The sequence below is a fragment of the Athene cunicularia genome, assembly GCF_003259725.1.
Source record: "Athene cunicularia isolate RWA chromosome 21 unlocalized genomic scaffold, athCun1 chr21_part1, whole genome shotgun sequence".
In the NCBI taxonomy this organism is placed as follows: domain Eukaryota; kingdom Metazoa; phylum Chordata; class Aves; order Strigiformes; family Strigidae; genus Athene; species Athene cunicularia.
In genome coordinates this window covers 2211453-2237961 of record NW_020799127.1, presented here as the reverse complement: position 1 = coordinate 2237961, position 26509 = coordinate 2211453, and the positions used below count along the sequence as shown (strand labels likewise).

The following is a 26509-nucleotide window of genomic DNA, read 5'->3' as shown; positions in this document are numbered from 1 at the left end:
TTGTACCCGAAAGGCACAGCAGAGCCCAGCTCCCGAGGACTGTTTGTTGCCTCTGGGTCAGCTTGTAGTTTCCACAGCTTTTCTGCATAAATCATCTTACCAGTTTTAAATTTTTGTCCATCAGTAATTCCTTTTTTTTTTTTTTTTTCCTTCATTTTCCTACTTGTGCGGACTGTATTGTTCTCCATCGTATAAAAGATTTGCAAACTGTGAAATTATTTAATTTATCTAGAGTGTCAGCAACTATGTAGGCCAGTGATCTGTTCTCAGGTTTCTGTCCCCCTCTGTCAACATCCAAAGAAAATGAGTATTTTTCAGCCAAGGCTGAACATTTTTGTTTTGAGCAAGAAATAAGCTGTACAAAGGAATGGAGAAACAAAAGCTTCCAATACATTGCCCAAATGTTCAGGATCTTGATGAATTAGCTGTTTGTTTATGCAGTTGGCTCACACTGTGGCCATGGAATTTAGTACCTTGGTTGGAACGAGATCCCCGTTTGCAGGGCTCTGGGTTTCTTTTTCATTGCCCGTGATCATTGGAACAGGACTTTATTGCTCACAGATTACACTAACAAAATTGAATTACTCTTTGCTGTTCTCTCAATTGATGCAAAATTTGCTTTGCAATAAGAAATAATACCATGAGAGCTCTTTTGGATTGTTGTCAGGCACTGGGATTTACACTGCAGAGAAAGGTGCAGGCACTGCAGGCAGCTCCAAGCCGTTTACTGCTGTTAGGGAAAAGAAACCAATTGGTTTATGTTTGAAACGTCTAGCCAGGCAGCACCTCTCCATTATAACTTGATGTGGTATGCAGTCATTCTCACTTTCACTTCCCCCTAAACTCCAGCATATTATTTTACAAATCTCAGATGGCAGGCTGAGAACGGTTCAGCTCACGCCTTGTGCACGCTGGTCTCCCACAGGTGGAGAGCCTGGCTTTGGTGAGCTATGCCCGTGAGTCTCCCAAGAGAATGGGAATGTCATTTAACTGCTGTGGCACCAGGTGCTTGATCTCTCTTTACAAAGATTTATTAATAGATATAAATATATTGTTTAGGAGTTTAAGAAAGTAGCAGAGCTGCCCAATATTTCACATTCAATCATTATTTCTACTGAAATACCCCAGCCGCAGCTGTCTGATAAGAGGTGAAGATTTATTATGCTTCAGTCATCATTCCTTTTCAGCAAGTCATGCCCTGGGCATTCCGTAAAGTACCCTTCAAGAAAATCAGATCAGTCTGATAGATTATCACTTTGTGTTGGCAAATGACTCCGTTGTTGCCAGTTCCCAATCAATACTATGAATTTGGGGGGGGTTCTGTTGCGTGTACAGGTCATGTTTTTCATGAACTCAGCTCTAAGGACTGGTTGTGGGAAAAGTTTATCATGCTTAATATGTGACAACATTTGCTCACTATATAGAATGTCAGTCCCTGTCACCTGTATCAAAGCTCTGTGCAAACCCAGATCAATAGGCCTGGGGAAAGAACTTCCCACAGGTTTGTTGCTTGAACTGCATCTTTTTGGACACAGGCCTAGCCACCTCTCCCTCTTGACATCAACCCAGTTCCTTTCACTGTCACAGGATCTTTAATTTTCACATTTACTGATTCTGGCTGGAACTGCAGACACTTAACATTTATGCAGAATGCTGTTTAAGATCTTCCTTTCCATTGTTTCTGTCTTTAAAATTTAAGTCACTGAAATGATTTTTCTATAGTGCACATCTGAACATACCCCTCCTTCATGTGCATGTAAAGGTATATTTTCTGATCTGTCTTCTAAATCTGAGCTGTTCTGCTTTCATCTTAATAGACTCTCAAGGGATCATTGAAGATGTGGTCTTACTGGGAGCTCCAGTGGAAGGAGAAGCCAAGTACTGGAAAGCTATCACAAAAGTGGTGTCGGGCAGGATCATAAACGGTTATTGCAGGTCTGTATGTGCTCAGCCCCTTGCTTCATTATCCCACTGTCACTTGGAAAGAATTTTGTACATTTACCCCTTCTGAACGTTTTGTAAGTGAATAATTGTTCAGCTGATGAGTACATTGATTCAGTAGCGCCAGAAGCAGCAGTGCCAGAGCCTTTTCCCTCCAGAGGTCTCTCCCTCAGATTAATTGGAGATGACAGTCTTCAGGAGACACTTGCAGGCTGTTCTGTCTCCAGCTCCTGGCTGTTTGCAGTGCACAGTTACACTGGAAGCCTGAGTTGCTCAACATGTAGGTCCTATTCATATGGTGGCAGTGTTATATCACTCTGGCAGCTTAAAGCTGGGTCAGTGTGTTTGTGTGCATAGTTTGAAAGATCCTAAGGCCCCTTTAAATCTCAGCTTTATGTAAAGGACTATAAATATGGCTGCTAGGTTCACTGACAGTTAAAGAATGCGAATTAAAATCTATAAAAGCTGTGAGATACAATTCACTAGGGGCTGCTTATGGGGAACAAGATGTGAAAATTGCAATGGAAGGGAAGGAATTCAGGCAAATTGAAGATTTTTTTGTATCTAGAGTCAGTTTCTGGTCAAGATAGTCCACATGAACAAGATGTTTTACTTACAAAAGAAGTACAGCTGGAATAGTTGTAGCAAATTTACTAAGGACATGAAAGAATAAAAAAGTTACCTTGAAATCAAATATCAGCCTTTTAAAACTGTGCAGACAACTGCTATGCAGAGTGTGAGAGCTGCTGGGTGAGAAGAGGGAGATTCAGAGGCATGAAACAGCTGATGCAATCTTATAAAAGCTATTAAGAATTCAAGTGACAGTATCAAATCTAATGACTGGTGTTGGAAGATAATTGTGACAAGAACAGTGCTTACCAGCACAATTAGAAGAGGAAAAATTAAAATGAAAGAATGGAGCAAGGAAGACTAAGGACACAGGAAAATAAATTGAGAAATAGCCAGGCAAGAAGATTAGCAAAGAACATGTAACTGCAAGTCTTGACAGCTTATAAAAGCCATGAGCCCTCAGGTCAAGGACAGGTGAAAATGCTGTTGGTACTTTCCAGACACACATACTTATGTATGTCTACATACATCCGTGTAAGACGAAGAAGTATTGTATCACTGTGCATCTAGCATAGTACATTACAAAGAACTAAATAAAAGAATTAAAAGCATTCAGGATTAAAACAACAAATTATTAAACCCATCTGTCAGGCTGAAAATTATTGCTTTTGTCCTTTTTTGAATCACAGGAGGTTTTATGAATGCCAAATGTGCACACCAGTTACAGTATTTCTTCATGTGACTTAAGGAAAAAGCAATTGCTGCCTCCTTGGGAGTGCTTCTGTGTTCCTCCAAGAAGCCATAAATGATAGCAATTGTTGCATATAACTGAGTTTTCCCTGGCAAATATCATTCCTCTCTGTGTTATACAAATACCAACTTCACTGCAAAAAGCTCAGTGTATTCATTTCCTATAATAAAAAAAAAATATCTTGTTATAGTTTAAAAGCCTGCATGTGCTGTTGGAATAAAATACTGTGTGTGTTTGTACCTCCATGTGTGCAGTAATTTGATTAGTCTCTGCTTTGGCAAGCCTGTGTCTTAGATGTTGAATGAAAAATGATGTAGAAATTGTAGCTTGTCGCTCACTAATAGGAAGAAGCAGGTGAGGAGACTGTTAGGAAATATTCCACTACTACTTTGCCTTCAGATGCTGGATTTGAGTTATTCAGTTAGCATGGGGGGCAGCTAGAGGAGGTAACTGAGAGATACGGAGAATTTGTGAGGATATTAGGTATGAGAGAAGGATTATACAAATACTTGTGGTAAGATCTCACCTGATTCTGATTTCTCTGGTCTCTCACTTATACAAATTGTGGCCTCGTTCTGTCACTTTAAGGAGTAGCTCTATTTAGGTCAGATGAATTACGTTGAATAGAGTTCCTGCAAGATCAGATTTGGGCCCAATTTGTTGAGCTTCAGTCCAGTGTAGCTTGTCTTCTTCGGCTTTGAAGTCTGAAAGGACATGGAGAGTGAAAGCCAGCTGTCAAGAGCTGTCCCATCTGATTTCACAGCAGTTACAAATTCCGACTGGGAAACCTTAACCAAATTAGTTAGACTTGCTCAGCTTTTGAAAAAACCCATGCCCGAGTAGCGTGGATGCATTGCAAAGATTTTGCAGAGCTCTGTGTAAACGTCCAACTTCTAGCACAGAGCATTTTGGCGTGGGCAGGAGCAGCCAGAAACGGCGTTTCACCTGCTGCCATCACAGAGTGCAAATACCACTCACATCCAACATAAACCTACTCTGTAGAGTGTACTGGTGTTTAGGTGCCCAGATTTTATGCTGTTGCTCAGTGCAGGAGAAAAACTTCTGTATTTCCAAAGGATGTGTTGCCTTCTCAACGTGCTACAGTCTACCCTGAAACTGTCACAGTGACTTATGGCAATACTTCACAGTGGGAACACACTCTTCCTAGTTCTGTCATTGAAACCACGTATTTATACAGTACCTATAAATCAGGAGCACTTCAAGGAGCTTCGCAGTCAATATTTATGTCGGCAACATTGGTATTGTAGGCCTCATCGCGTTTACCGCTGTCTACAGGCTGGGGAACTTCTACCTATTAGTACATTAAAACGATTAAATATGTGAATGTAATGCAGTCTCTAAGGAAATGCAGAAATAAATAGAAAAGTCAGATTTTTAAACCTGCTGCACGTAATGAGGCTACACCCATGAATCAGGATTAAATTCAGACTTACTGTGTCCCAGGAACCTGCCCCAAATTTGTCAACTGCTGTGATTCCAACATTGGACGAAACTGCAGCAGGTCTTGGTCCAGACGTCACTGTGCTCCCCTGCCCTTCTACTCTCCTCATGGTCTGAGCAATCACATCTTGCATTGGTCTGGCAACAGGATTTATTCACACTCTTCTTCTGCTCTGCTCCTAGGGGGGACTGGCTGCTGGGCTTTGTATACAGAACCTCTTCTGTCCAGATCAACGTTGCAGGCCTCCAGCCCGTCGACTTGGATGACAGAAGGATGGTAAACATGGACCTGTCATCTGTAGTAAGTAGTACTTCTTATATTCTCATTTTTTTTCCATCTGTCCTTCGCTTGCAGCACTGTAACTTCACACCCACTGGTTAGGGGAGGATGGGATACAGAAGAAGGCACCAGTAGGTACATCATCCCTCCTTCCTTTCTTTGAGATAACTCTCATCTCAGACTTCACTATAAATTCACAGGCGACAGGCCCAGAGGGAATGGCTTCAAGCTGCCCAGGGCAGGGTCAGGCTGGCTCTGAGGAAGGATTTTTTTGCAGAAGGGGCAGTTGGGCGTTGGAATGGGCTGCCCAGGGCAGGGGGGGAGTCCCCATCCCTGGAGGGGTTGAAGAGTCGGGCTGAGCCAGCGCTGAGGGATCTGGGGGAGTTGGGAACGGTCAGGGTGAGGTTCATGGTTGGACTGGAGGAGCTTCAAGGGCTTTTCCAACCAAGATGATTCTGTGATTCTGTGATTTTGTTGACCAAGCCAGTGCTCAGTATTGAGCAAAATAATGAGAACTTGCCTTTCTTGTTAGATATGTTTGGGTGGTTTTTGGTTCTGAAATATCTCATACTAGAGACACAAAATGCCATTATTCTCCAAGAAAGACCTCGCTGTCTGGCAAGCCCTGGATCAGCAGGTAGGTAGGATCAGCAGCTGGGGAACCTGGAGCTCAAACACCTGACTGTGGAGCAGGTGCACCCCGCAGTCTTATCTCGGCGGAGCCTTCAACACTGTGCGGGTTCGTGCAGGGGCAAGTTCACAGGCCTTGTACCTTGGTCCCCTGAGCTGCACTGACTCCCTGGTGCAGGAACCATCTATAATTACAGAAACTCTGTGATAACGATGGCTGGTTTGCTAGGTCCAGACCTGGGCTGCTGCCTTTGGGGTGTAGGTCTCCAGGAAACAGGAAGAGAATCACCTGTATGCCCGGTAGACATTTAGTTTCCTCAAAGCTAGCTGGTGTCATTAATGATAAGCCGCTATATTATATGTCCAGTAATATTCAACTCAATTACCTTAAGCAAACTAATGATCTCATTGCCTTGTCTATACTCATGAGTGAGCTTTTCCACAGAAAATCAGGCAAAACTTAGCTTGTGTATTCATATTCTCAGCAATCTCAGACATGCAATCTTGGTTTTCCATATCTTAATGTTTTAACTCATTTTTCACTGTCTGCAAACGGGACTGGAAGATACTCAGGCTACTTCCACGGTCACTGTTCCTGCCGTAACTCCTCACGAGTGTCCCCACGAGCTGGTAGGGATTGTCAGTGTTGCTTTGGAGCCAAAGGCACTTTTAAGTGTTTTCAGATTTTTTTGGAGCACCAGCCTGCTGAGCCTATAAATACCCAACTGTTACCAGCTCATTTCATTCATTATAACTGAGCTATGTACAGCCCTTGCCAGGAAACACAGGGCTTAGCACTGTACAGATAAAATAGAGACTTTGCAGAACAAATAGAGGCTTCCCAGAAGGAAGCGGTATAGCAGAGGCTTTGAAACATGGTCCGGCAGTGTAGCTGTCCTCGAGTCTTTGCACCTTACTGGGTTCTCTTGGTTAGCATTCCCACATGCTCCCACATCCATTTTTTCACTGTCCCCAGAGTTGCCATTAGTCCCTTGCAAGCAGTGACATCTGTTGCTGGTGTGAAAAGAAAAATGGCCAAAGCTGTCAAGCAGTGGTGGCACTGGGGTGACTTTTCCTGTTAGTTCAGTCCATGTTACTCTCCTCTTCTTGACTTCTCTTCAGAGACCCTCTTTCTATTGACCTTCTGCTTCCTGAGCTTTGAAACCCCCTGGAGGCCTGCAGACTTTGTCCTGCCTGGCTCGCAGCAGCCTCTATTTTTCCCCCAGAGGAGCAGTATTTACATTTCAGCTAAATGAATAATAGTTGCAGAGCTGCTAGCTGCTAATCTTCTATTGTTGTGCATCTGTATCTGTGCTGCATGATGCCAACAGACAATCCCAGTGCTGTTCTCATTTCAGAAAGAGCTGACACTTTCACTTGCTTAATCTTACTGCAAAGCATTGGGGGGAAGAAAGATCAACCCCCACAGGGGGAAAAACCTATATTAAGTAGGTGATGTTCTCTTGATCCATTTTCCACACCGTGGAGCTTTATGAAAAGAAATACAGTGCATTCTGATGAACATTTTAAAAGTAAAAGGAGCAAAAATGGGGAAGGAAGTATTTTTTAAAGTGGGAAGAAATCAAAAATGGATTTTTCTGCAAATACAGTGCAGTAGCATAACAGAAATACAAAGAGAGATATTTTCTATGATGGGGACCAGCTCCATCCCTGCAGATGCCCTTGCTGGAGGTCCCTGTGAGTGTCCCACCAGGAATAAGAAAGGACAAGCTGTGATAGAATAATAAAGCATAGATGATGCAAAGATGCTCAGCATGAAAATACTATGCAGGCAGCCTCAGTATTTTAGGCATCTCCCAGCCCATCCATGATGAAAATGGGACTGGATCCAAAGAGCTTGGTTCCCTTTGCTGTGGTAGCATCAGAACCCTCAAATGAGTGGAGGACTAAGAGACCTCAGTATAAACAGGAATTCACCTCCAAGGCATTTATTGCACGTCTCTCTTGATTAGTATGTTTTTTATCTGACTGTCAGTAAAAAAAACTGAGAGAAAAATGTCCTCCCACTCAGCAAGTGCAGTTATAAAAGCCTTCCTAATGGTTACAATGGGACTGATTTATTCAGTGGATTTATTTGACAGCACCTGTTAGAGAGACCAAGGAAGTAATTGAGCTGTAGTGTATTAGATTGATTGCTGTTTGTTCAAATGGGATATTGTAGATTACATTTTGCATTAACATTTGAATATTGCAGAAATGCTCAGAGTCAGAATGTAGGCAGAGCATTTTCATGGAGGCTCACAAGTCAAGGAGGGTGTTTAAGTTTCTCTGAGGTGTTTTACCACAGCAGAAACCAGGGATGAACAACAAGCTTAGGGGCTGTAGGAATGCCTGGCTGGAAGTCTAGTAGAGAGCAGGGATGGATCGTGACAATTATTGCAGAAGTCAGTACTGTTCTCTTGTTAGTCCAATGTGAAAATTGTTATAAAGGTATTTAGACTACGGTTAAGTTGTGCATCGACTTTAAAAGTCCTTCTTTTCCATTGCTTTCAATGCCAACTATATTCTCCTTTTCTTCTTCTTCATCAACACCGTCTGGACAGCAGCTGCCTACCTGCTGCTAGTGCTCACTAAGTCCTGTAATGGCAACACGAGGCAGCACCAACTGCGAGTAAATCCCTCCTTATTCACCCACCTGGAGTGCCAGAGCCATGCTCTGTAGAGCCCACAGACTAATGACACAAGGTACTTTTTAATCTCTAGAGCAGTCATTGCAATGGTACACCGAGAAAATATGCTGATGTGAAAACACAGCCATCTTCTCCTCCAGCGTCTCTGCACAATGGAAGGTGAAATGGCAGAGCTTCTCTTTAGAATAATCTGTATCACACATCAGCACACCTTTGCTTTTTCCCTCCGAGATACCTCAAAAGCTTTCTACCTCTTCATTTCTTTGCTGCTGTAATCGAGCAGTAGGAAAGCTCTCTTCATGACAGCGATTAAAAACCAAGAATAACTGATCTCTTTCCAAAAGCTCTCTCAGAAGAGGGGCCCAATATTCCCATTATGAGGGAAGGCAAACAGATTCCAGGCAGTCAGGCCTTCAGCCAGGCAGGTACACAGTGTACATAAATACCATAAGCAGATGAAGAGTCTGAATTTTGTGAAATCCAACTGATTTGGCACTTCTGTGAGTCAGGCTTTTTTCCCAAAACGCATTAAACTGTGTTTTTTTTCCCCTTATATTCCCAAGACTCGCAGCAAAGAATTAATTGTGGTTACAAAATGTGGATTAATTAAGAACCCTGGGGAGTTCAAAAAGCAAAAGGTTGCCTATGTCTCATTACACCTTTGTTTCACTTGTTTCAAATGAGCAGTGCCACCTCCCATGGTGACTGGCTTTAACAGGATCAGAAGAGCAAGAGCTGGGAGTAGAACTTGGCTTCACGCTGCGCTCGAAGGAGCCTGGAGATCCTTCTCCCACATCCGGGGGACACGCAAGTCTCTGTGGAAGCAAGTCTATTTGTCTGCTAGGCTTTAAGGTCACAGGGATTAATTCTTCCTCTTTGCATGTTCCTGGAGTCATCAGTGGCTTAGTTTTCTGTGATCCTTCTTGCTGTTGATTTTGGAGCTCCAAGAATCACACATTAAATACCTGCTAAATACATTTTTCCCTTTGGGATGCAAGCGGAGGGTGCTGGCAATGTCAGTTTGTTAGAACAGAGGAAGAAACTGAAAAAAGCTTTTCCAAAAAGGTGCAAATGGAGCCATTAATAACTTGAGTTTGGTTTTGCTTTCTGGCAGACTGGTATCCCTCCTTGCTTCAACACAGATGTATTGTTTGATCTTGATGTGTTCTTTGGGAGGCTGGGGATATTTAGCTGCTTCTAAAAGGCAGAGAGAACCATTTCATAGAGCTCTTTGAGCCTTTATTTTGTAAGGCTGGTGCCAAAATCCACATACGCACTGCCACGCAGAACCAGCATGGTGCCATAACAGTGTGGCCTTCCTGCAGATTTATAGAAGTAATTTTCCCATTTCCTCCATTGTGCCTGGAACACGTGTGTATCATTTCACAGTGGGTTTCCACAACGTCTGTTTGAGTGTGTACAGTGTTCAGACACCCCAGCAACCCTGGGCAAAGCTGAATTCCTGGGACTGCGCCCCCCTCCTTCAGAAAAGCTGAGATTACCAAGTGCCACGTATTAGAAAAATTTACAGGGAGTTTGTGTTTATATCTAATACAAGTCAACATACAAAATTTGCTATTCTGTTTGAGTAGCCAGCAAAGTTTTGATGCTATTATGTCTTTCTCCCACGGAGCATAACAATTTGCATCACTTATCAACTTTTATAGATTTTTCTCTTACACTTTACACATTAGAGCACCTTTCATTTAAAAATAAGACTGTTGTTGCAAAGCCAGACATTGCAGACTCCATTGTTGACAGTTTTGCAGTGAAAAGATTTGTAGCTTTTGACTTTGCAAGCAGCTATCCTGACCACACAGACCTTACTCGAGCAAAACTACCAGCAAAAGCAGTGGGAGTTTTCCCTAAGTAGTGGTAATAATGTTTGATTCTGCAAGAGTGGCTACACAAAGCAGAGTAAGGTGAATTAAGGATAGAGAATTTAGCTTTCTATTTCCTATCATCTAGGAACATGAACGCTAATTCTGTATAATTTCTGTGTTCGGTTTTGAGCTTTGTTTCTAACCTTTTCAGCTAACATGGAAAGGAAATTCAGTTGCAACATCCAATTAAAGGTGTTAATCAAGGAGAAGACTGATTTAGCTGACACATTGTGTACGTGAGGTTTTCTCCTGTAGCACAGTTTCAGCTAATGTGTTTGAGATCTTGCAATTTCAACAGCATGTAGTGTTGATACGAGCTGAAGGCAGCTGAAATGCCATGAGGCTTATCACTGCCCACTGCCCCAGGGACACTCGGGTAAGGGAAGGTCTTCAACTGCCTGCAAATCCCAGTGTGATGGATTTGTAGGAGATCATGTTGCTAAGGAGAGATGTTGCACTACTCCAGAGCTCTTGGAATTTCCTGAATCCCCAAGTCTTCTTGCCCAGATAAATTATTACCATCAATTTATAAAGGAGATTAAGGGATGAAAAAGCTACGAACAGGTCATTGTCCCCAAAGACAGCAAAAATTCCCTTAGTTAACCAAAAGTGATCTTGTTGCGTGGAGCTGAGCTGAGGAGCTGGTTTGAAAACCACAAAGATGGCAACATTTCAGCTGCCAAGTCATGTGTATTCCTGGAGCGAGGTGGGGAGAGGAAGGGGGCTCAGTCCCTTCCGGTGTTAGAGAGGAGTTATCCTCTGCTGCAGGCAGGACCTTTGTATCCTCCTGATTGCGGAGACTGAATCTGTTCTCAATGTTTTCATCTGGACTCTTGAAAAATCCTCCATAATCCGGCTTGATCACTATAGCAGATATTTTGGGTCACCAGTTGACTGCTGTAGTTTATAATGTCAGATAGCTGCTACGTTCAGGAACAGTCCAGTTTGATCTATCAATCCATTATTTATTTTTGGGATCTCTTTTTCTCTAAAGCCCAAGAGATTATGTTCACATTATTTCCCAGTGATAATTATATGCACAGTTTATGCTGGGCCCTTTAAAACATTCTTTGTACTATCTAATTTAAATAATTTCCACTTAGATTAGCATCGAAAAATAAGTATTTGATTATAGCCACCTTAAAAGTGAGTGGCATGTTTTGCAACTTCGATATAGCTGGAAAGACTCTTGAGTCTTCAGACATCAACCTAAAAGCTAAAGAAAAGAACCAGTTCCACTTCTGGCAGTTGTCAGTGAGAGCATCAGCAAAAAACCAGTCAACAGCAGCTCCACAAACAGTTGAAAAATTCACGGAAGCAGCTGTTGCCTTCAGCTGGCTGGCTCGGTGTGCGGAGCGCGTTACCTGTCAGCAGAAGGCTGTTTGTGAAGACACCTTTCCCTTAAAACTTCTTCAAGGGCTCTCTTATTAATTCAGAATTTATGAAGCTTCCTCTTCCTAACTTGGTGCTGCTGATCCCGTCATCGCTGATGTACAGCTGCTCTCCATCTCACCTCCTTAGGGCTTCAAACTTCCGAAACTTATCCCCTCCGTTTACTTCCTCTGTTTTCTTGTTATATTCTATATTTTACTCCTCTCCATCATACAGTCCTCTTGGAGTTGGTGAAGGTAAATTGAGAGTAAAGCTGTCAGAGTTTTTCAGCAGCAAACGACTCCAGCAAAAAAAAAATTGTGTTTACTCAGAATTTTCAATATCTACATGTTCCCACAAAGCATGTCAAAGTTTGATGGAAAAAGTCCTTGGAAAAAGTTATTGCAGTGGTGTGAAATTGGCCCGAGTGCTGAGGGTGCTGTCCCTCAGTTACCATCCCAGAGGTGATAAGTAAGTCATGGCTGAAAGGTGATTGCAAGTAAAAATCACAGTCTTGCTCAGTAAATGTTGCTGTAATTAAAGGAGAACTTTTACCTGTCAAGTTTGTTTTTAAATTAGAAGGAAAATTAGAATTGAGTGACTTGGTCTACTCACAAGAATTGTAATTGTGCAAAGGGATGATTTAGAAGCAAAGCCTATTAGCTTCAGCTGAATCACATTCCAATCTTTATTCCATCAGTTTTTCAGAGCAGAAATAGAAACATTAAAGAGGAATAATGCAAATGACACTGACAGTATTTTCAAAATAAATTCATCTCTATAAAGTTTACCTCATTCATTGGCTTCTCCTCCTCTGGAAGCCAGGCCCGCTAACACTCGGGTTATACCTACAACGCAATGCAGGACTTGCTGCAGATGCCAAATTCACATTTTGTAGTAAATCCATTTAAATTACAGCTTCTGAATTAGTGGACATGTTCGCTGTCCTCACCTTTGGAAAACACTGTTTCCTAAGAACCCAAAGAGAAGAATTTTATTTCTGTTTTAACTTAATTCAGCTACGGGCCCTTTCAAGGTTAATTTAATGTTCTTCTGGTTCTCACTACGGGAATCTGCTCTGCCGGTGGCTCTTGTCAGGTCCAGCCCTATTCCCTGGCCTGGGAAGTGTTAGATCTTTGCCGTAAGCTTTCAAAAAACTGTAGAAAACTTGTAGGACATTTTCTGCCAGGCTGAATGCCCTCTATCATGCAAGAGGTGTACCCCGAACTCTGAGGTAAGGCTTCTGCTGACATGTGGGAAAAACTCTGACCAGAGGAGCTGCCAGCTTGGCAGGGATGACTGCGTTTTGAGTGATAACCTGGCATAGCTTGGGAGTCCTATAATCAGTCAGTCTTTGCCACCATCTGGGAGAGGAGTGCTGCGCGGGTTTGGAGGCAGGATCCAGAACTGAGGATTTTTGGAAAGCAACGGTGGCATTTGAGTTTCTTCCCTTCTTTACTGATGCTACCCCAAAACTGGCTGGCAGCTTATTTTGGAGCGCAAGGTTGCACTCTGGTTCTCTTCCTGAAGGACAAATTCAGTGTTGCTTTTGGAATCTGAGAGTAAACCCAGGAGCTGAACTGGCAATAACAAAAGTTGCTGAGCTGGCTCTACTGAGAGATGCCACCGGAGTTCCTCAGGTGTGTACACAGAGTGCCTGACACACCAGCAGGGCAGCTGGGAAGTGAGGTGTGATTATTATCTGAGCTTCAGAAACTGCTGATCACTCTATTAACTCTTGTCACCCCCCACCAAATACCATTTTCTGTTAAAACAGAGAGTATTTGTCAAAAGGGAATCATGAAACTGCAGTGTCCTCCAAGGTATTACTTGCTCCTGCTGAAATAACAAAGCTCTGGAGAGAGATTTTTATCTGGAGAGTGTCTTTTTCCTGCATGATAATGTTGCTCTTTGGATGTGATGGGCTCAAAACAAATCAAAGAGGTGAAATTCTCAGCTATACTAATGACCTGTGCTCCTGCAGCTTGCAGAGTACCTGTGAATCCTCTGCTCGCACTGCACACCTCACTTGCTCCTCGGGAATTCTCTGTAAATCCGTAGGGTGTTTGGTCAGGGAGAGCAGGAGGAAGGCACAGCCCAGTTGCTCTGTCCTTTATCTCTCCCTGCACGTAGCAGAGAGGCCAAGGGACTTTCATCTGAGCTCTTGCAAATTATGCAGCCCTGCAAAGCAAACAGCTTTGTGAGCTGTGCCGGGCTTCGGAGCCAGCATGTGCTCTTTGCACCGGCGCTTAGGATCAGTGCAGGAGCTCTGCTTGAGGGCGACTGGATGGGATCTTAAACCAGCTGGCTCTGGAGTGAGCAAAGATTTTAAGCAGATTAATGTCACCGTGATACCCGGTGTTGTGATGGAGTAAGAGTCTTGCCTGTGCTCACGTGAGTCGGTGGCATTGCACGTAGCATCTCCTTTCTCCCAGGTCCTTTCTCTGCCCACCGCTTGGCAGGCTCCCCAAGCATCCCCCCTGGGCTGAGGGGTACACCTTGGGTTCCTGTAGCTCAGAACCTGAAAGAAGTCAGGATTCTTCCCCTGTCCTGAAGAGCTGGATAGATTCTACATTGGTGCTTTATCTGTTCTTTTGCAACGCTGGGGAAAACCAACCGCAAAGGCAGTTGAGTGGAGCCGTGGAGATGGCACCGGCTTAGTGCTGGTGGAGAGAGCAGACTGAGCCCATTATCATCTCCTCTCGGAGAGGCTGACCTCCATCCCCTGCCCCTCTCCACCCAGAACTGCTGTCAGTAACACGGAGAGCAGCATCTGTGCTGCAGAGCTCGCGGCTCGCCTGGGTACAGCGGCCACCAGTGGCTTGGTTGCAGGCCCAGGGGTGACATTATTTGTTTTCAAAACTCCCATAAACTGAACTGTGTTTTTATGACACCGTAACCAGAGGCACTTATTGTACCAAATAAAAAGACTTCCATTTGAATTTAATAGACGCAGCTGATTATGCTCAATGACAATTTTTATACTATTGGGTGGATTTGAACTTGAAAATCTTTCCAGACTTGCTGAACTGAGGGCTCCTTTCAGCTGACTGATCGATCCCCCTGAGCAGTGCTCTCATCTCTAGTCCTTTGGAGACCTTCTTCTTTGGTGCTGTTGTCCTGCAACAGAATTAGTGATACAGGCAGCTGGCTTGTGTTTTCCAATGAGTCAAAGCAACTATAAAATCAGATATAACAGGGGAGAAGTCACCTAAGTGATAAACCTACCCCACTGCTTTCATTTCCTTATAACAAGAATAAATATATTTTGCTTTGGTTACAAGAACACCTTTCTCTTCCATTTATTCTGATATTCCTCCTGCACTTTGTTCTCGCAAATATTCAAACCATTGTTTATTTCTCGTTAAAGTTTTTATTGTCCCTAACAATGATCTAGACATTCCCATCCCTCCTCCAGCACAGCCTACCCAGTGGAGGAATTCAGCTTTTCAGACTGCAGATGAAAACAGGCTTCTGAGAGATGGAATTGCTGAATTTTCCCACCAGGATGGCTTCACAGCTTTAAAGTGGCAAGGCAATTTGTTCGCTGTTCTTTTGCTGATGGCTCAGTACTCAGTGTCACAGTAGAGCAGGGAGTCCCACCTCCTCTTGGGTTTCTCAGGGCTTGTGTCAGTCTGGCTTTATGAACTCCTCCTGGGCTGTCCTGGAACCAGAAGTGAGTCTCCTTTGAAGAGATTTAGTGATATTGACCTGCAGTAAGGGACAGACTTTCAGGAGGTCTCAGCTTCTCTTTTAGCTGCATGAGGAAAAGCTCAGCCCTTCAGAACTGCTCATACCCAGTGTCTGCTGGTGGTCGTGGTGCTCGGGGAAGAGGAATTCCCCGTTGTTTTAGTGGAAGCTTCTGGATGCTGAGGAGTTACGAGAATCTAGTCCTTAGGCTGGCAGAGGAAATTTGTCCTCTCTGACTAAAGACTAGGTAACAAAATCCCCAAGTGCTGACCGGGGCAGGTAGATTGTGATGACTGTGGATTTCAGAATACAGCAAACCAAGAGATTTCAGCAACTCCTCCCAGTAAATCTGTTTCCTTCTTGTTTCTCTCCACCTTTTCCAACGCTGTGCTCACTTCTTCTCCTTAGCACTAAGCCCCTCTACTGAGTAGCAAAAGGTTTATACTTTTGTCAGAGAACAATGTACACATCTTAACAGCCAGTCCATTAGTCCTTCAATGGTTATTTTAATTAACTAATCTGTTCCAAACATCAAGAGCCTGTTGAGCCATCTGGACTGATTAAAGTCACATATTGCATTACTAATGCACTGATTAAATCCTTCATTTTGCTCCAAGCCCTAAGTGCGTCCAAATGTTACCACTCAAAAGCTGCTTCACGCAAACAGCTAGAGGAGGTTTGAATTTTGACCGTGCAAATTTGCTGGGAATTTTGCGTTAGGTTTGGGCAGAGGTATGCTGGTAACCCTGGCTGCTGGCATTGTGGGGAAAGCCTGCGCTGGCATCAGCCAAGCCTCTCGGGCTGAGCTGCCCAGGAGGTGAGCAGAGGCTCCACAGCTGAGTTTCTGTGCAGGGCTCTTCAAAGAGCTTTTTCCACTTGTGCGAGCAGACAGCCCCATCCTGGGGCACTCGTACACGTGTCTGGGAAGCAGGAAACCTGGGACTGTGGTGTCGGGTATTCCCTGCTGTGGAAATTCCCTACTTACTAGCAAGATTTGGGGAAATAAGAGGCGGTGTTTGCTGAGACAGCCTTCAGGCTGGGGCACAAAGGATTTAGGCTTCTAGAAATCAAATTTACCAAAGATGCTAAAATATCTTAGGATGCAAATCACGCCCCTTAATCTTTGCTGAAATCTACAGGCCAGCTGGTGAGAGTACCACTGAAATAGCCTCAACAGCCTGACTGTGCTTCCCCTCTCCACAGAAAATATAAATCCACTATAAATCCACCTTGTGCTCAGAAGCGCTTCCTCCCATTTTGGCCGTGAGCACACAGCCAAGGAGACCTGGAGGCTGGTCTCTGGAAGAGATTTTATCTGTCGTTACTTCAAGTGCTCAGCTTGCACAGGACACCTCAAACAGGGAAGGCAGTTTCTGCCTTTCCAGCCAGGCAGCCTGTAGCATATGACAACAATAATCTGCAGAGGAGGTTTTCCTCTCCCTCCTGTGCCCTGACTGGAAGGGTGCATTCCCACATCCTTACCAGAAGGGTTTGTATTATCATGGAAATCACCTTACAATAAAAATGTGTGGGGTTTTGCAAGTATTGTTGACTTTAATTTGGTTTATGAACCCATAACTCTCAGGCTCCCAGTTTTATAGTATGGGACAGATCAGTGCACCTTCCAGCCAAGAACCTTAACACGCTCGGTAGCTGCTGTGAAATTTAATGATTATTTCCTAATTTAAATAAGACAATCATTGCTCTTACAAGGGAGCTAAGGCACAGGGAGGACAGGTGATTTAGCAGAGAACAGGAAGTTGAACTAAGACAACTTGTCTCCTACCTGGACATCTCCCACCATGGCAGATCACCTCCTCTCTTACCCTCGTGGCACCCAGAATCTGGGGGTTTGTAACTCAGCAACATCCAGAGATTTGAACGTACACATCTTAGAGGAAAAGTAATCCAGCAGCAGTGTGTGCCACAAAGGGTGCAGCCGGCTCAGGTTACTGAATGGACAGCAGTGTTTTTCAGACCTTGTACTTCCAGCCTTCCAGAGCTAAAAACAAGTCTCACGACAGTGGTGGCTTTTGAGATGAAGGACTTGACTGAGCTGGGTTCCCCGCGGGCTCCCCACTAACAGGGCTCTTGTTGCTTGCAGGTAAACGGCCACTTGGACTACATGAAGCAAATGGAGACGATCCTAAAAGCTGTGGGCATTAAAACCAAGGAATGTCGGCTGGAAGAGAGGGGCACCAGCAGTCTTTTCTCCCCTCCAGCCAAGAAATCACAGCGGGCAGCAGGCAGTGAGACTCAGGAGGAGGAAAGCACCGTGCGAGAGGAGGCTGCGGCTGAGGGTGAGGCTCTCCCAGCCGGCCCTGCTCAGCGCCGTGATTCCCCCGGCTGGCTCTCGGGAGAGACCTCACTGCCCTGCCTGGAGGGTTCAACCAGCAGGGACAGCAAGGAGCAGGCAGCGGGTGAAGGAGCAAATTAGAGCTCTCTGTGATGGGCAGGGATGCTCAGCCAGCACTAACGCCGCTTTCAAAGCACCGTCCGTTGCGTTGGGATTCCCAAAGGAGCATCGGCAGAGCTGTAGCTGCAGTTTTCACACCCTCCTGAGAACCTGGAGCGGGACACCGGCGTGTCGCTGGATCAAAGTGTTCGGAGCAGCCGCCCACAGCATCTCCCACGGAGGAGAAAGGGCTGATTCCTGCCTGATTCAGCACTGCTCCTCAGGAAGCGGCGGCACTTCCCTCCTCGCACAAACTGGGTTTATTCTTGAGGGAAGCAGCTGTTACCATTAGGGACTGTGTCTCTGCTATATAACTCTTGGGAAAGCAGGTGGCTCTGTGGGTATTTTTAAGCATATCGTGGAGAGGGGCTCGTCACTAGGAAATTAAAAACATTTTTCCACTTAATGGTGGATTTGGTTTGTGGTTTTCAGGTGTGTTGCAGGCTCCGGCTGCCCAGCTACATCCATCCCAGTGTCTGCACTTGGGCTCTGCTAACGGGGCAGGCGAGAAGCTGGGGCTACCTGCCTTCTCCCCCCAGGCTGCTGCAGGTTTGCTGCCAGGGCTTGGGCACTTCCCAGTCACCAGGACTGTTTTCCTATCTGCAAGCTGAGGACGATGAGTGTTCGCGGCCTCATTACTGTTAGAAACATGCTTTGAGTCCCTAGGTGAAAGACAGCAGAAGAAACAGAGTGGGCTTTTTATGATTTATTACTTTGTGAAACTTCCTCCTAGGCTTTGCAAGCCAGCAACCCACAGAGGCTTTCGGTTTGTGTCCCACACACATCTCCAGCCTTAAAAGCCCCCTCTAGACATATTTTTAATTGGCTTAGAGTAAAACCAATACTTGGCATAGGATAAACATGAGTCTGTTTGATTTCTACCTCCTTCCATAAAAGCGAATTGGCATCCAATCTCTTCTCCCCAGTGTCAGACCAGAGGGAGGGACCCTGCTTTACATCCCCTGCCACGCAGAGGCTTCCAAAACCGTATGGGACTGATCCACAACTTCCATAAAAGGTCCTTTTCTGGCCTAGTTTTGCTGCTAAGCCCAAGAAAACTCATCTGGCAGGAACATGGCAGGAGGATAAACCTCCTTCTGAGAACACCTCTGTGTTTTTCTGTTTTAGAACACGTGCCGGATGGTATAAATACCTCCCACGTCCCGATCTGAAGGTCTCTTTGACTCACACAAGGGGAAACAGTGCACTTGCAGTTCCCAGTTTCGGTTCACAGGGAGTCCTCCTCCTCCCTCCCTGGTCCAACAGCTCGATAACCACCTCTCCTTTCCTTCCCCAGCTCTCTGCAGACCTGACCTGCAGATTATTTCTCACAAAGTCAAGGTGGTGGCTGTTTCTGGGGGCGGCAGTGTGACCCGGCAGCGCAGTGCAGCATTGGGTACGGGGCCAGGCTTTTCCTTTCCCCAGTTCCTACCGCCGGGGGGGCTCGGCCCTGCTCAGCTCTGAGCGGATCGGTGCCTCTCCACAGAGCCACGGGAGAGGTTTTTGGGACAGGCCACGGGCTCCTGCAGCGATGGGATGCTTTCCCTGCTCAGCATCGATGCCGTTGGTTGCAGTAACGGGCTACGATTTCTCCACCATGTCAGAGGATTAGTCCACAAGCAAACAACCACCTGATTCCAAAGAACTGGCTCTACGAGAGTAACATATTATTGCTTTTGAACATTTGGCTTGAAGAAGCTGTCTCTGTCCGTCTCCTGAAGCCTGTGTCTGCTGATTTGGTCACCTAATGCAGCGTTTGGACTTCACCGTGTGTTTATCTACTCCTTTTTAACTGGAGTTGTAGTCAAAGCATGTTTTTTATATAAAGCCATTTGTGGGAAGATGTACATTATTTATCTTCATGCCTGATACCCAACCCAAGCTGTCTGTCCACAGTTACATGGCCAAAATATATTGAACGATGTTGGAACGTGCGCTCTGTCCCCGGTTTGTCACGGTCCTTTATCACCAGGCCAGCCGTGGGCTGCAAGGGGATTTGTAGCAATGAAATGTCAGGTTAGTCATAAAAACACTTGTTCAGTTCTGCAACATTCATGGGCAATGTGGAAAGAAAACCAATGGGACTTGCGTGGCGTGTGGCTGCTGCTGCCAGTGTCCCATGTCCCAGGGCTGCGTTGTGTGACCATGAGCTTCAGGAGCACAGTCAAACTCCGGAGGGTGTGCTGGGAAGGAGGCAGCAAGGCTCGGAGGGTACGAGTCCAGGGAGGGCACAGTAGCTGGCTACCAACCCCTCCCTGCCTCCCAAAGGCACTTGAGGAAGGATTTACTAAAAGCATTTGGTTTTGTTTTGGTTTTTTTAAGTGCCCACTTAACATATCACTCACTATTCTCCCTGCTTATGGCTGTGAGGAGGCTGGGGGGGGGCTGGCATTGTCATTTAAAAGACTATATTTATTTAGATTCTTACTTGAAGGGGAGGAAATAGATTTTCTAATTGCATCCTGTAAAACTTGAGGGATTGTCAGAGCAAAGTATGATGGTCATATGCCAAAAATAGGAAGCTGTAGGATGAAATTGAAAAGGAAGCTTATCTCGTTACTTACTACTGTCAGGATACCCATGGAGCCACAAACCAGTCGAACACCCACACCCTTGCTGAATATCCAAAAAACGATGTTGAACATTTTGCACCAAATTTAATCCCCTGTAGTGCAGGCTGTTCATGATTAAGCACGATGGTTTTGCTGTGTTGCAACTCACTGCTTTTGCAGGAAACCGAGACAGATACATTCCAAATCGGGTGAGGAAATTAAAGTCCAAGAAGACGTGATGTTCTGTGGACTGAAGCAACCCCAAACCTCTCATCCATGAGTCACGGGATGTGGTTTCCACCGGTCCTTTTGGTGTACTCGGTGAGAGAGAGGTGAGATGCTGAGCTGTGCGAGGGGAAGCTGAAAACCAAGCCTTGGTTTAAGTTTAGGGAGACGTAGGCTGGCGGAAGGGCCTGGAGCCCAAAGTTCAGACTAACCAAAGATGAAAAGGCCATGAGAAGCAGCTCTTGGAGAAGGGGGAGGGACTGGTGACAGTGAGCAAAGGAGGGATGGAGAGAGAGAGAAACAAGGCAGATTAATTCAGCAGTAAAATGTGGCTTTATGCTGTTTAAACCTACCCGCAGAAGTGCTCGATGGTGACGTCTTCTCCGAGGAGGTGCCATTGTGTTTGAAGATGGTATCAAGCAGCAATACGCAGCCAGAGAGACGTCTTGTGGCAAATCAGCTCCTTGGTGAGTTTGTGTCGGGCTGGAGGATCCTTCCCAGCACACCGAGGTCCGTAACCCCCCATCAGGACCTCCTTGCTCAGGCCACGGGGGTGCCGAGCTGCCTGGGCTGCCGCTCCGCGTCCGGGGGCTCCTCCGCCTCGAAAAGGTTGACAAAGCGTGCGCGGGGGGCCGGGGGAGGCGGGGAGCCCTCGGCGGCTGGCAGCAGGCTCTGTTCGTTCCCCAGCACCCCCGAGTCCACCGAGTCGGTCTCGGCCTGCAAGGTGAGGACATTCTTGAGGGAGGTGGCGGCGCGGGGTCCGCTGTTGGAGTTCCTCATGGAGAGGGAGATGGCGCTGGGACGGGGCTCCCCCGAGTGCCGGCAGCAGGGCAGGTACTTGCCCATGGCCCTCTTGAAGTCCCTCATGAAGAGCGGGTAGATGATGGGGTTCATGGTGCTGTTGCAGTACCCGAGCCAGGTGAGCACGTCAAAGAAGCCGGCTGGGACGCAGCTGCAGACTGCCTGCGGGGGGACACACCACAAGGATTAGATCTCTGTTCTACAGAGAGACCTGGATAGATTGGATCGGTGGCCAACGTCAACGGGATGAGCTTCAACAAGGGCAAGTGCCAGGTCCTGCCCTTGGGCCACAACCACCCCCTGCATGGCTACAGGCTTGGGGAGGGGTGGCTGGAGCTGTGGGGAGGAGAAGGATCAGAGGGTTCTCATTGACAAGCAGCTGAACATGATCAGGCAGTGTGCCCAGGTGGCCAAGAAAGCCAACGGCATCCTGGCTTGTATCAGCAATAGTGTGGCCAGCAGGAGCAGGGAGGTGACAGTCCCCCTGTGCTCTGCACTGGTGAGGCCACACCTGTAGGGTTGTGTCCAGGTTTGGGCACCTCAATACGAGAGAGATCTCAAGGGGCTGGAGCGAGGGCAGAGGAGGGCAACGAGGCTGGGGAAGGGCCGGGAGAATCAATCCTGTGAGGAGCCAGTGAAGGAGCTGGGAGTGCTCAGTGTGAGGAGGAGGAGGCTGAGGGGAGCCCTCATCCCTCTCTGCAGCTCCCTGACAGGACATTGCAGAGAGGTTGGGGCTGGGCTCTGCTCCCAGGGAATTAGTGACAGAACAAGAGGGAACGGCTTGAAACTGTGACAGGAGGAACTCAGACTGGGCATGAGGGAAAACTATTTCATAGAAAGAGTGGTCAGAGAGTGGAACAGGCTGCCCAGGGAGGGGGTGGAGTCCCCATCCCTGGGTGTGTTTAAGGGCCGTTGGGATGAGCTGTGGGGGGATGTGGGGTAGGGGAGAACTTTGTAGAGTCAGGCTGAGGGTTGGACTCGATGATCCCGAGGGGATTTTCCAACCTGAATGATTCTGTGGTTCTGTGATTAGCAGCGTCTCCACCTCAGCCCCAATCCAGAGCAGTTTCCCAGCCATGCCAACATCCCCCTTTGAAAAGAACCTTTCAGAACCCTTTTGAAGGTTTTTTCCTTGCTGTTGCTCCCTGTGGAAATTGCATCTTTGGACCCAGAGGCTTTCCAGCAACACCTGCAGGTGCCTCAGATTGAACCCAACTGCATTCAGAGTAAAAACCTTTTGAAAACCTGACATAAAAACCCCGAACGCGCTTACCTGCGCCACGTTGGTGACAAAGAACGGAAGCCAAGCCACGAAGAACATGCCCAGGAGGATTCCCAACGTCAGGCTGGCTTTCAGCGCCTTCTTGCTGTGCTTGTTGGCAAACCTCCTGCTCTCGCTGCTGGCCACGGGCTGGCTCGGGGGGCGGGGGACCTGCAAGTGGGAGACGGGGTGGTCAGCGAGTGACTGTCCCCGGCCTGGAGCTGCCGGCACTGGCACCAGCCTCCCGCCCAGGAAAAGTGGCGTTTGGTGCTGCAAATCCTGCAAAAAAAACCCCACTGTCATTTCCCTTCTCGCAAGGGGCAGGAGGATGGCACACACCGCAGTGCCTGAACCATACATCAGGAAGAGGAAGCAATAGAAACCGTCAACATTGAAAGGATTTTTATTTTTTTTTAACTGTAACATAGGGGCTTTATCATTAAGATGCTTCTTTTATAGAAAAATACAACTCAGTCAATGTTTTGGTGAGAATAAAACATGCCCTAAAGAGGCAGCTCTAGCTGCTGATTAGAGCAGCAAACTAATTATATTTTTAAAAGCAGGACGTGAAACATTTCAGCCTACAAACACCATAACTAACGCAGTCCTCTATCCACTCTTGCAATCTAAAAGTAAATTATTATCTCAGCCCTCCGCCATAATTAAAGGAGGCCCCGGTGTCACTCAGCTTTCTTCCCCAAAAGAGAACAAAAATCCGGTTAAAAAGATGAAACTGAAGGGTCTCCAGGCTGACACCTTGTTTGCAGCTCAGCTTATTCCAGGCACCCAGGAATCTGGGGGGACACTTGTCTCTGCTCAGATACGGGGGGGCAGATGCTGGTTTTCCACAGCAGAGCTGCACCAGGTTGTGTTTGTCGAGCCCAAAAACCTGGCATCAGGGGAGAAAATAAACATTTTATGATATCATCTGTTTATTCTTTAATTCTCATTTTCCCTTTGAAAGTCTGGTAAATCTCATCACGTGCTGGAGAGCCGGCCAGGTCAGGGAGTCCTGGCTCCTTTCTTAAAAGAGAGAGAACAAACTAAATCAAGGTATTTAAAGGCAATTAAGTTTGTCTTTTCCCTGTAGGATATGAGGTCAATAAAGCCTATTACAGGGAATTAAAGCTGTTAGATTTAGTGGCAATTACCTTCTCCTGGAGAAATACAAACAAGTGCAGCCACGTTCTGGTTATAAAAACCACACACACCAGCAGCCGAGTAAGGAGGTATTTTGCAGTTCCCATTATAGACCAGGTAACAAAAATAGAAGCAGGCTTTGCAAAATAAGGTGCTCTCCAGAATCTGGTATTTGCTATTATTTAAACTCCTTCTCCTTCATATGTCTCGCACCCACCATGGCCAAGATTTACGAGTGGAAAGTCAGATAAGATTAAAACCCTCCAGGATGACGCTAGCCAAGGGGGAAGGGGGGGGCGAAACTGCATTTATTTTGTGCTGCTGAGGGTTTTCGCCTGTATCTTAATTTATTTCTCTGCTTCTTCTCCTGCTGTTTCTGTGCTGCTGAGCAGCTGAAAATCACCCCTTGGCTGGGACAAGACACGGGGCACCTCAGAGGACACCAGGGAGGTGCAATTGCCCAGAATTTCCCTCCCTGCAGTCTGGTTGCCAAAGCCCTTTGCCAGCTCCAGCCCCGGGGCCATCCACAAGGCAGAAACACCCCAGGCACCCAAACCAGGGGTGTCTGCAGGGAGCAACATCCCCGTGGCCACCTTACCTGCGGCGTGGTCTCGTCGGTGGTGGTGGTGGTGGTGGCCACGTTGGAGGCGAGGGAAGCCACCTGCACCGCTTGCTTGCGGGCTGCCAGGAGGATGCGGCAGTAGGTGAAGGAGATGGCAGTGGACGGGAGGAAGAAAGTCAGGCAGGAGGCCACCAAGGCGTAGGGCAAGCTGACCAGCAGCCGGCACTGGTCCTCGTCCCCCCGGGAGGTGACGTTTGGGGACCGGACCTCAAACTCCAGCTCGTGCCAACCCATCTTGATGGGTAGGAAGGAGGCCAGCGCAGCCAAGGTCCAGGTGGCCAGGATGAGCCAGAGGGCTCTGCAGGAGGTCATCCGCAGCTTGTACTTGAGGGGGGAGATGATGAGCAGGTAGCGGTCCAAGCTGATGACGCAGAGGTTGAGGATGGAGGCGCTGCAGCACATGACGTCGAAGGAGTACCAGAGGGAGCAGAAGTCACCCCGCAGCACCCAGCGGCCGTAGAGCTGGTTGAGCATGGCGGGGGGCATGACCACCAGCCCCACCATCAGGTCAGACATGAAGAGGGACACCAGGAAGTAGTTGGAGGTGTTGCGGAGAGAGCGCTGGGTGACGATGAGGAGGATGAGGAGGAAGTTCCCCGCCGTGGTCAGCAGGATGATGAAGCAGAGGAAAGCGGCCACCCAGCTGCTCCCCACCAACAGCGAGCGCTCCCCCAGCACGCTGGCGTTGGGGGCCCCCAAATCACCCTCCATGAGGAGCCGGGCGGCGGGGCTGGCTCTGGAGCTGGGGGGACCTTCTCCGGCCGTGACCTGCGCTAGGTGATCATCGCCAGAGCCAGCTCCAGGGCAAGAAGAACCATCTCACTGTCCATCCTCCTTTCTCCTCTCCTCCTCAACCTCTCTTCCCCCCACCTCTCTTCACTGGCAGTCAGGGCAGAGTGACATTCCCAGGAGCCGATCAGCAGTAGCAAGGTTCCCCTCCCCGTTACTCACAGCCAGGCATCTCCTCGTCTCTGCATTTTCCCCGGCGGTGGGATGTCCCTGGATGCTGGGGATGCTCTGGACAACCAGGGAGGCTTGGGATGCTCTGGATGACGGGATGCCCACGACGCCGGGGCTGCTCCGGGCAACGGGATGCTCTGGTGGGCTTGATGCTCACGATGCCAGGGATGCTCCGGGCGGCCGGGATGCTCGAGATGCTGGGGGTGCTCTGGATGCTCTGATGCTCTGGACCAGGGGATAATCTGGACCCCAGGATGCTCCAGATGCTCTGGACCCCAAGATACTTCAGATGCTGTAGATGCTCTGGATCCCAGGATGCTCCAGATGCCAGGGATGCTCTGCACCCAGGATACTCCAGGTGCTGGGACGTTTCAGCTGCTGGGGTTGCACTGAACCCCCAGTGCTTGGCTCTCTGCCCCCCCGCTGGGCTTGGCTACCTGCAGCGCTCGTCCCCCGGGCAGCGGGGCCCCGCTGAGCACAGCTCCGTGCCTGAGCGCTGCTGCTCTTGCAGCCGGAGACAGCGAGGAGAGGCAGAGCAGCCCTGAGGCGAGCGCGGGGATGCTCCCAGCCAAGCTCGCCCGTGAGGAGGAGGAAGATGCAACACGCAGGAGTGTGGGAAGGTGTCTCTCCCCTCCCCGGCAGAGGGGTGTTGAGCGTGCAGGGGTGCGAGTGTAGGAGTGTGTGTGTGTGTGTGTGTGTGTGTGTGTGCAGGTGCCAGCCAGACTTTACCTGCTGCTCTGTGATGCACGGAAAAGGATGCAGAAATGCTGATTCGGAGGAGGTGGGGCTGGGGGGGAAGAGGAGGAGATGAAACGAAATGCTAATGAAAACAGAGATCTGGTCGAAACTCCACAAAGTGGCAGCCAGAGAGTTCGCTTTTCTGTCTTAAAGAGGCAGCCAGCACCGGGCTCTGCAGCCCCACGGCGGGGACCCCGCGGCCACTCCGAGCGCCGGGCTCCAGCCCCCCCAGCACTCCATCAGAAGGGAAATTTTGCAAAGCCCAGTAAAAAAAACCTGCATGCAACAGCCCACAGATGCCTGCTCAGAAAGAAGCCAAAGGACTTGCTGGGTGGTTTTCCAGCAGCCGGGGATGGAGGGTGTGAGCAGAAGCCAGGGGGGTTATTTGCTCCCGCTCCGGGGTTATTTGGGCTGGCAACCCTGGACGGACCCATGGCAACTTGCCTATTGGCAAGTGGGAGGCAACATGTCAGAGAAGCCCTGCTGGCTTCTTCATCCCTTCTAGTTCAGGAGACACTCCTGAGTCT

The 26509-nt window shown here is 47.5% G+C and overlaps 2 protein-coding genes and 1 long non-coding RNA gene across 3 annotated transcripts in view; 1 reads left to right on the top strand and 2 right to left on the bottom strand.

The window, feature by feature from the left end:
- TMCO4 (transmembrane and coiled-coil domains 4) overlaps nt 1–26509 on the top strand; it is a 55008-nt gene that overhangs the window by 19304 nt on the left and 9195 nt on the right. Inside the window, exons 12-16 of the mRNA XM_026862827.1 lie at nt 1818–1935; nt 4907–5024; nt 17333–17528; nt 18981–19699; nt 20416–20927. Coding sequence (XP_026718628.1) covers nt 1818–1935; nt 4907–5024; nt 17333–17528; nt 18981–19147 — 599 coding nt within the window. The 3' untranslated portion in view covers nt 19148–19699; nt 20416–20927. The remainder of the gene's footprint in view (nt 1–1817; nt 1936–4906; nt 5025–17332; nt 17529–18980; nt 19700–20415; nt 20928–26509) is intronic.
- LOC113487900 lies at nt 3794–17322 on the bottom strand. The gene is made up of 3 exons (XR_003399876.1): nt 17015–17322; nt 4464–4574; nt 3794–3966 (listed from the first exon to the last, which is right to left on the bottom strand). It is a non-coding gene; the product is annotated as an uncharacterized LOC113487900 (long non-coding RNA).
- HTR6 (5-hydroxytryptamine receptor 6) lies at nt 20983–26249 on the bottom strand. The gene is made up of 3 exons (XM_026862828.1): nt 24261–26249; nt 22535–22693; nt 20983–21423 (listed from the first exon to the last, which is right to left on the bottom strand). The coding sequence occupies exons 1-3, from the start codon at nt 24993–24995 to the stop codon at nt 21001–21003; spliced, it is 1317 nt and encodes a 438-aa protein (XP_026718629.1). The 5' UTR covers nt 24996–26249; the 3' UTR covers nt 20983–21000.

What these genes read in the sequence shown, in the direction of transcription:
- HTR6 (XM_026862828.1), bottom strand. Translation starts at nt 24,995, where the DNA reads ATGGAGGGTGATTTGGGGGCCCCCAACGCCAGCGTGCTGGGGGAGCGC. An exon ending in CCGACGAGACCACGCCGCAG is followed by an intron (nt 22,694 to 24,260) that starts GTAAGGTGGCCA and finishes TCCCACTTGCAG; the next exon opens with GTCCCCCGCCCCCCGAGCCA. An exon ending in TTGTCACCAACGTGGCGCAG is followed by an intron (nt 21,424 to 22,534) that starts GTAAGCGCGTTC and finishes GTCCCCCCGCAG; the next exon opens with GCAGTCTGCAGCTGCGTCCC.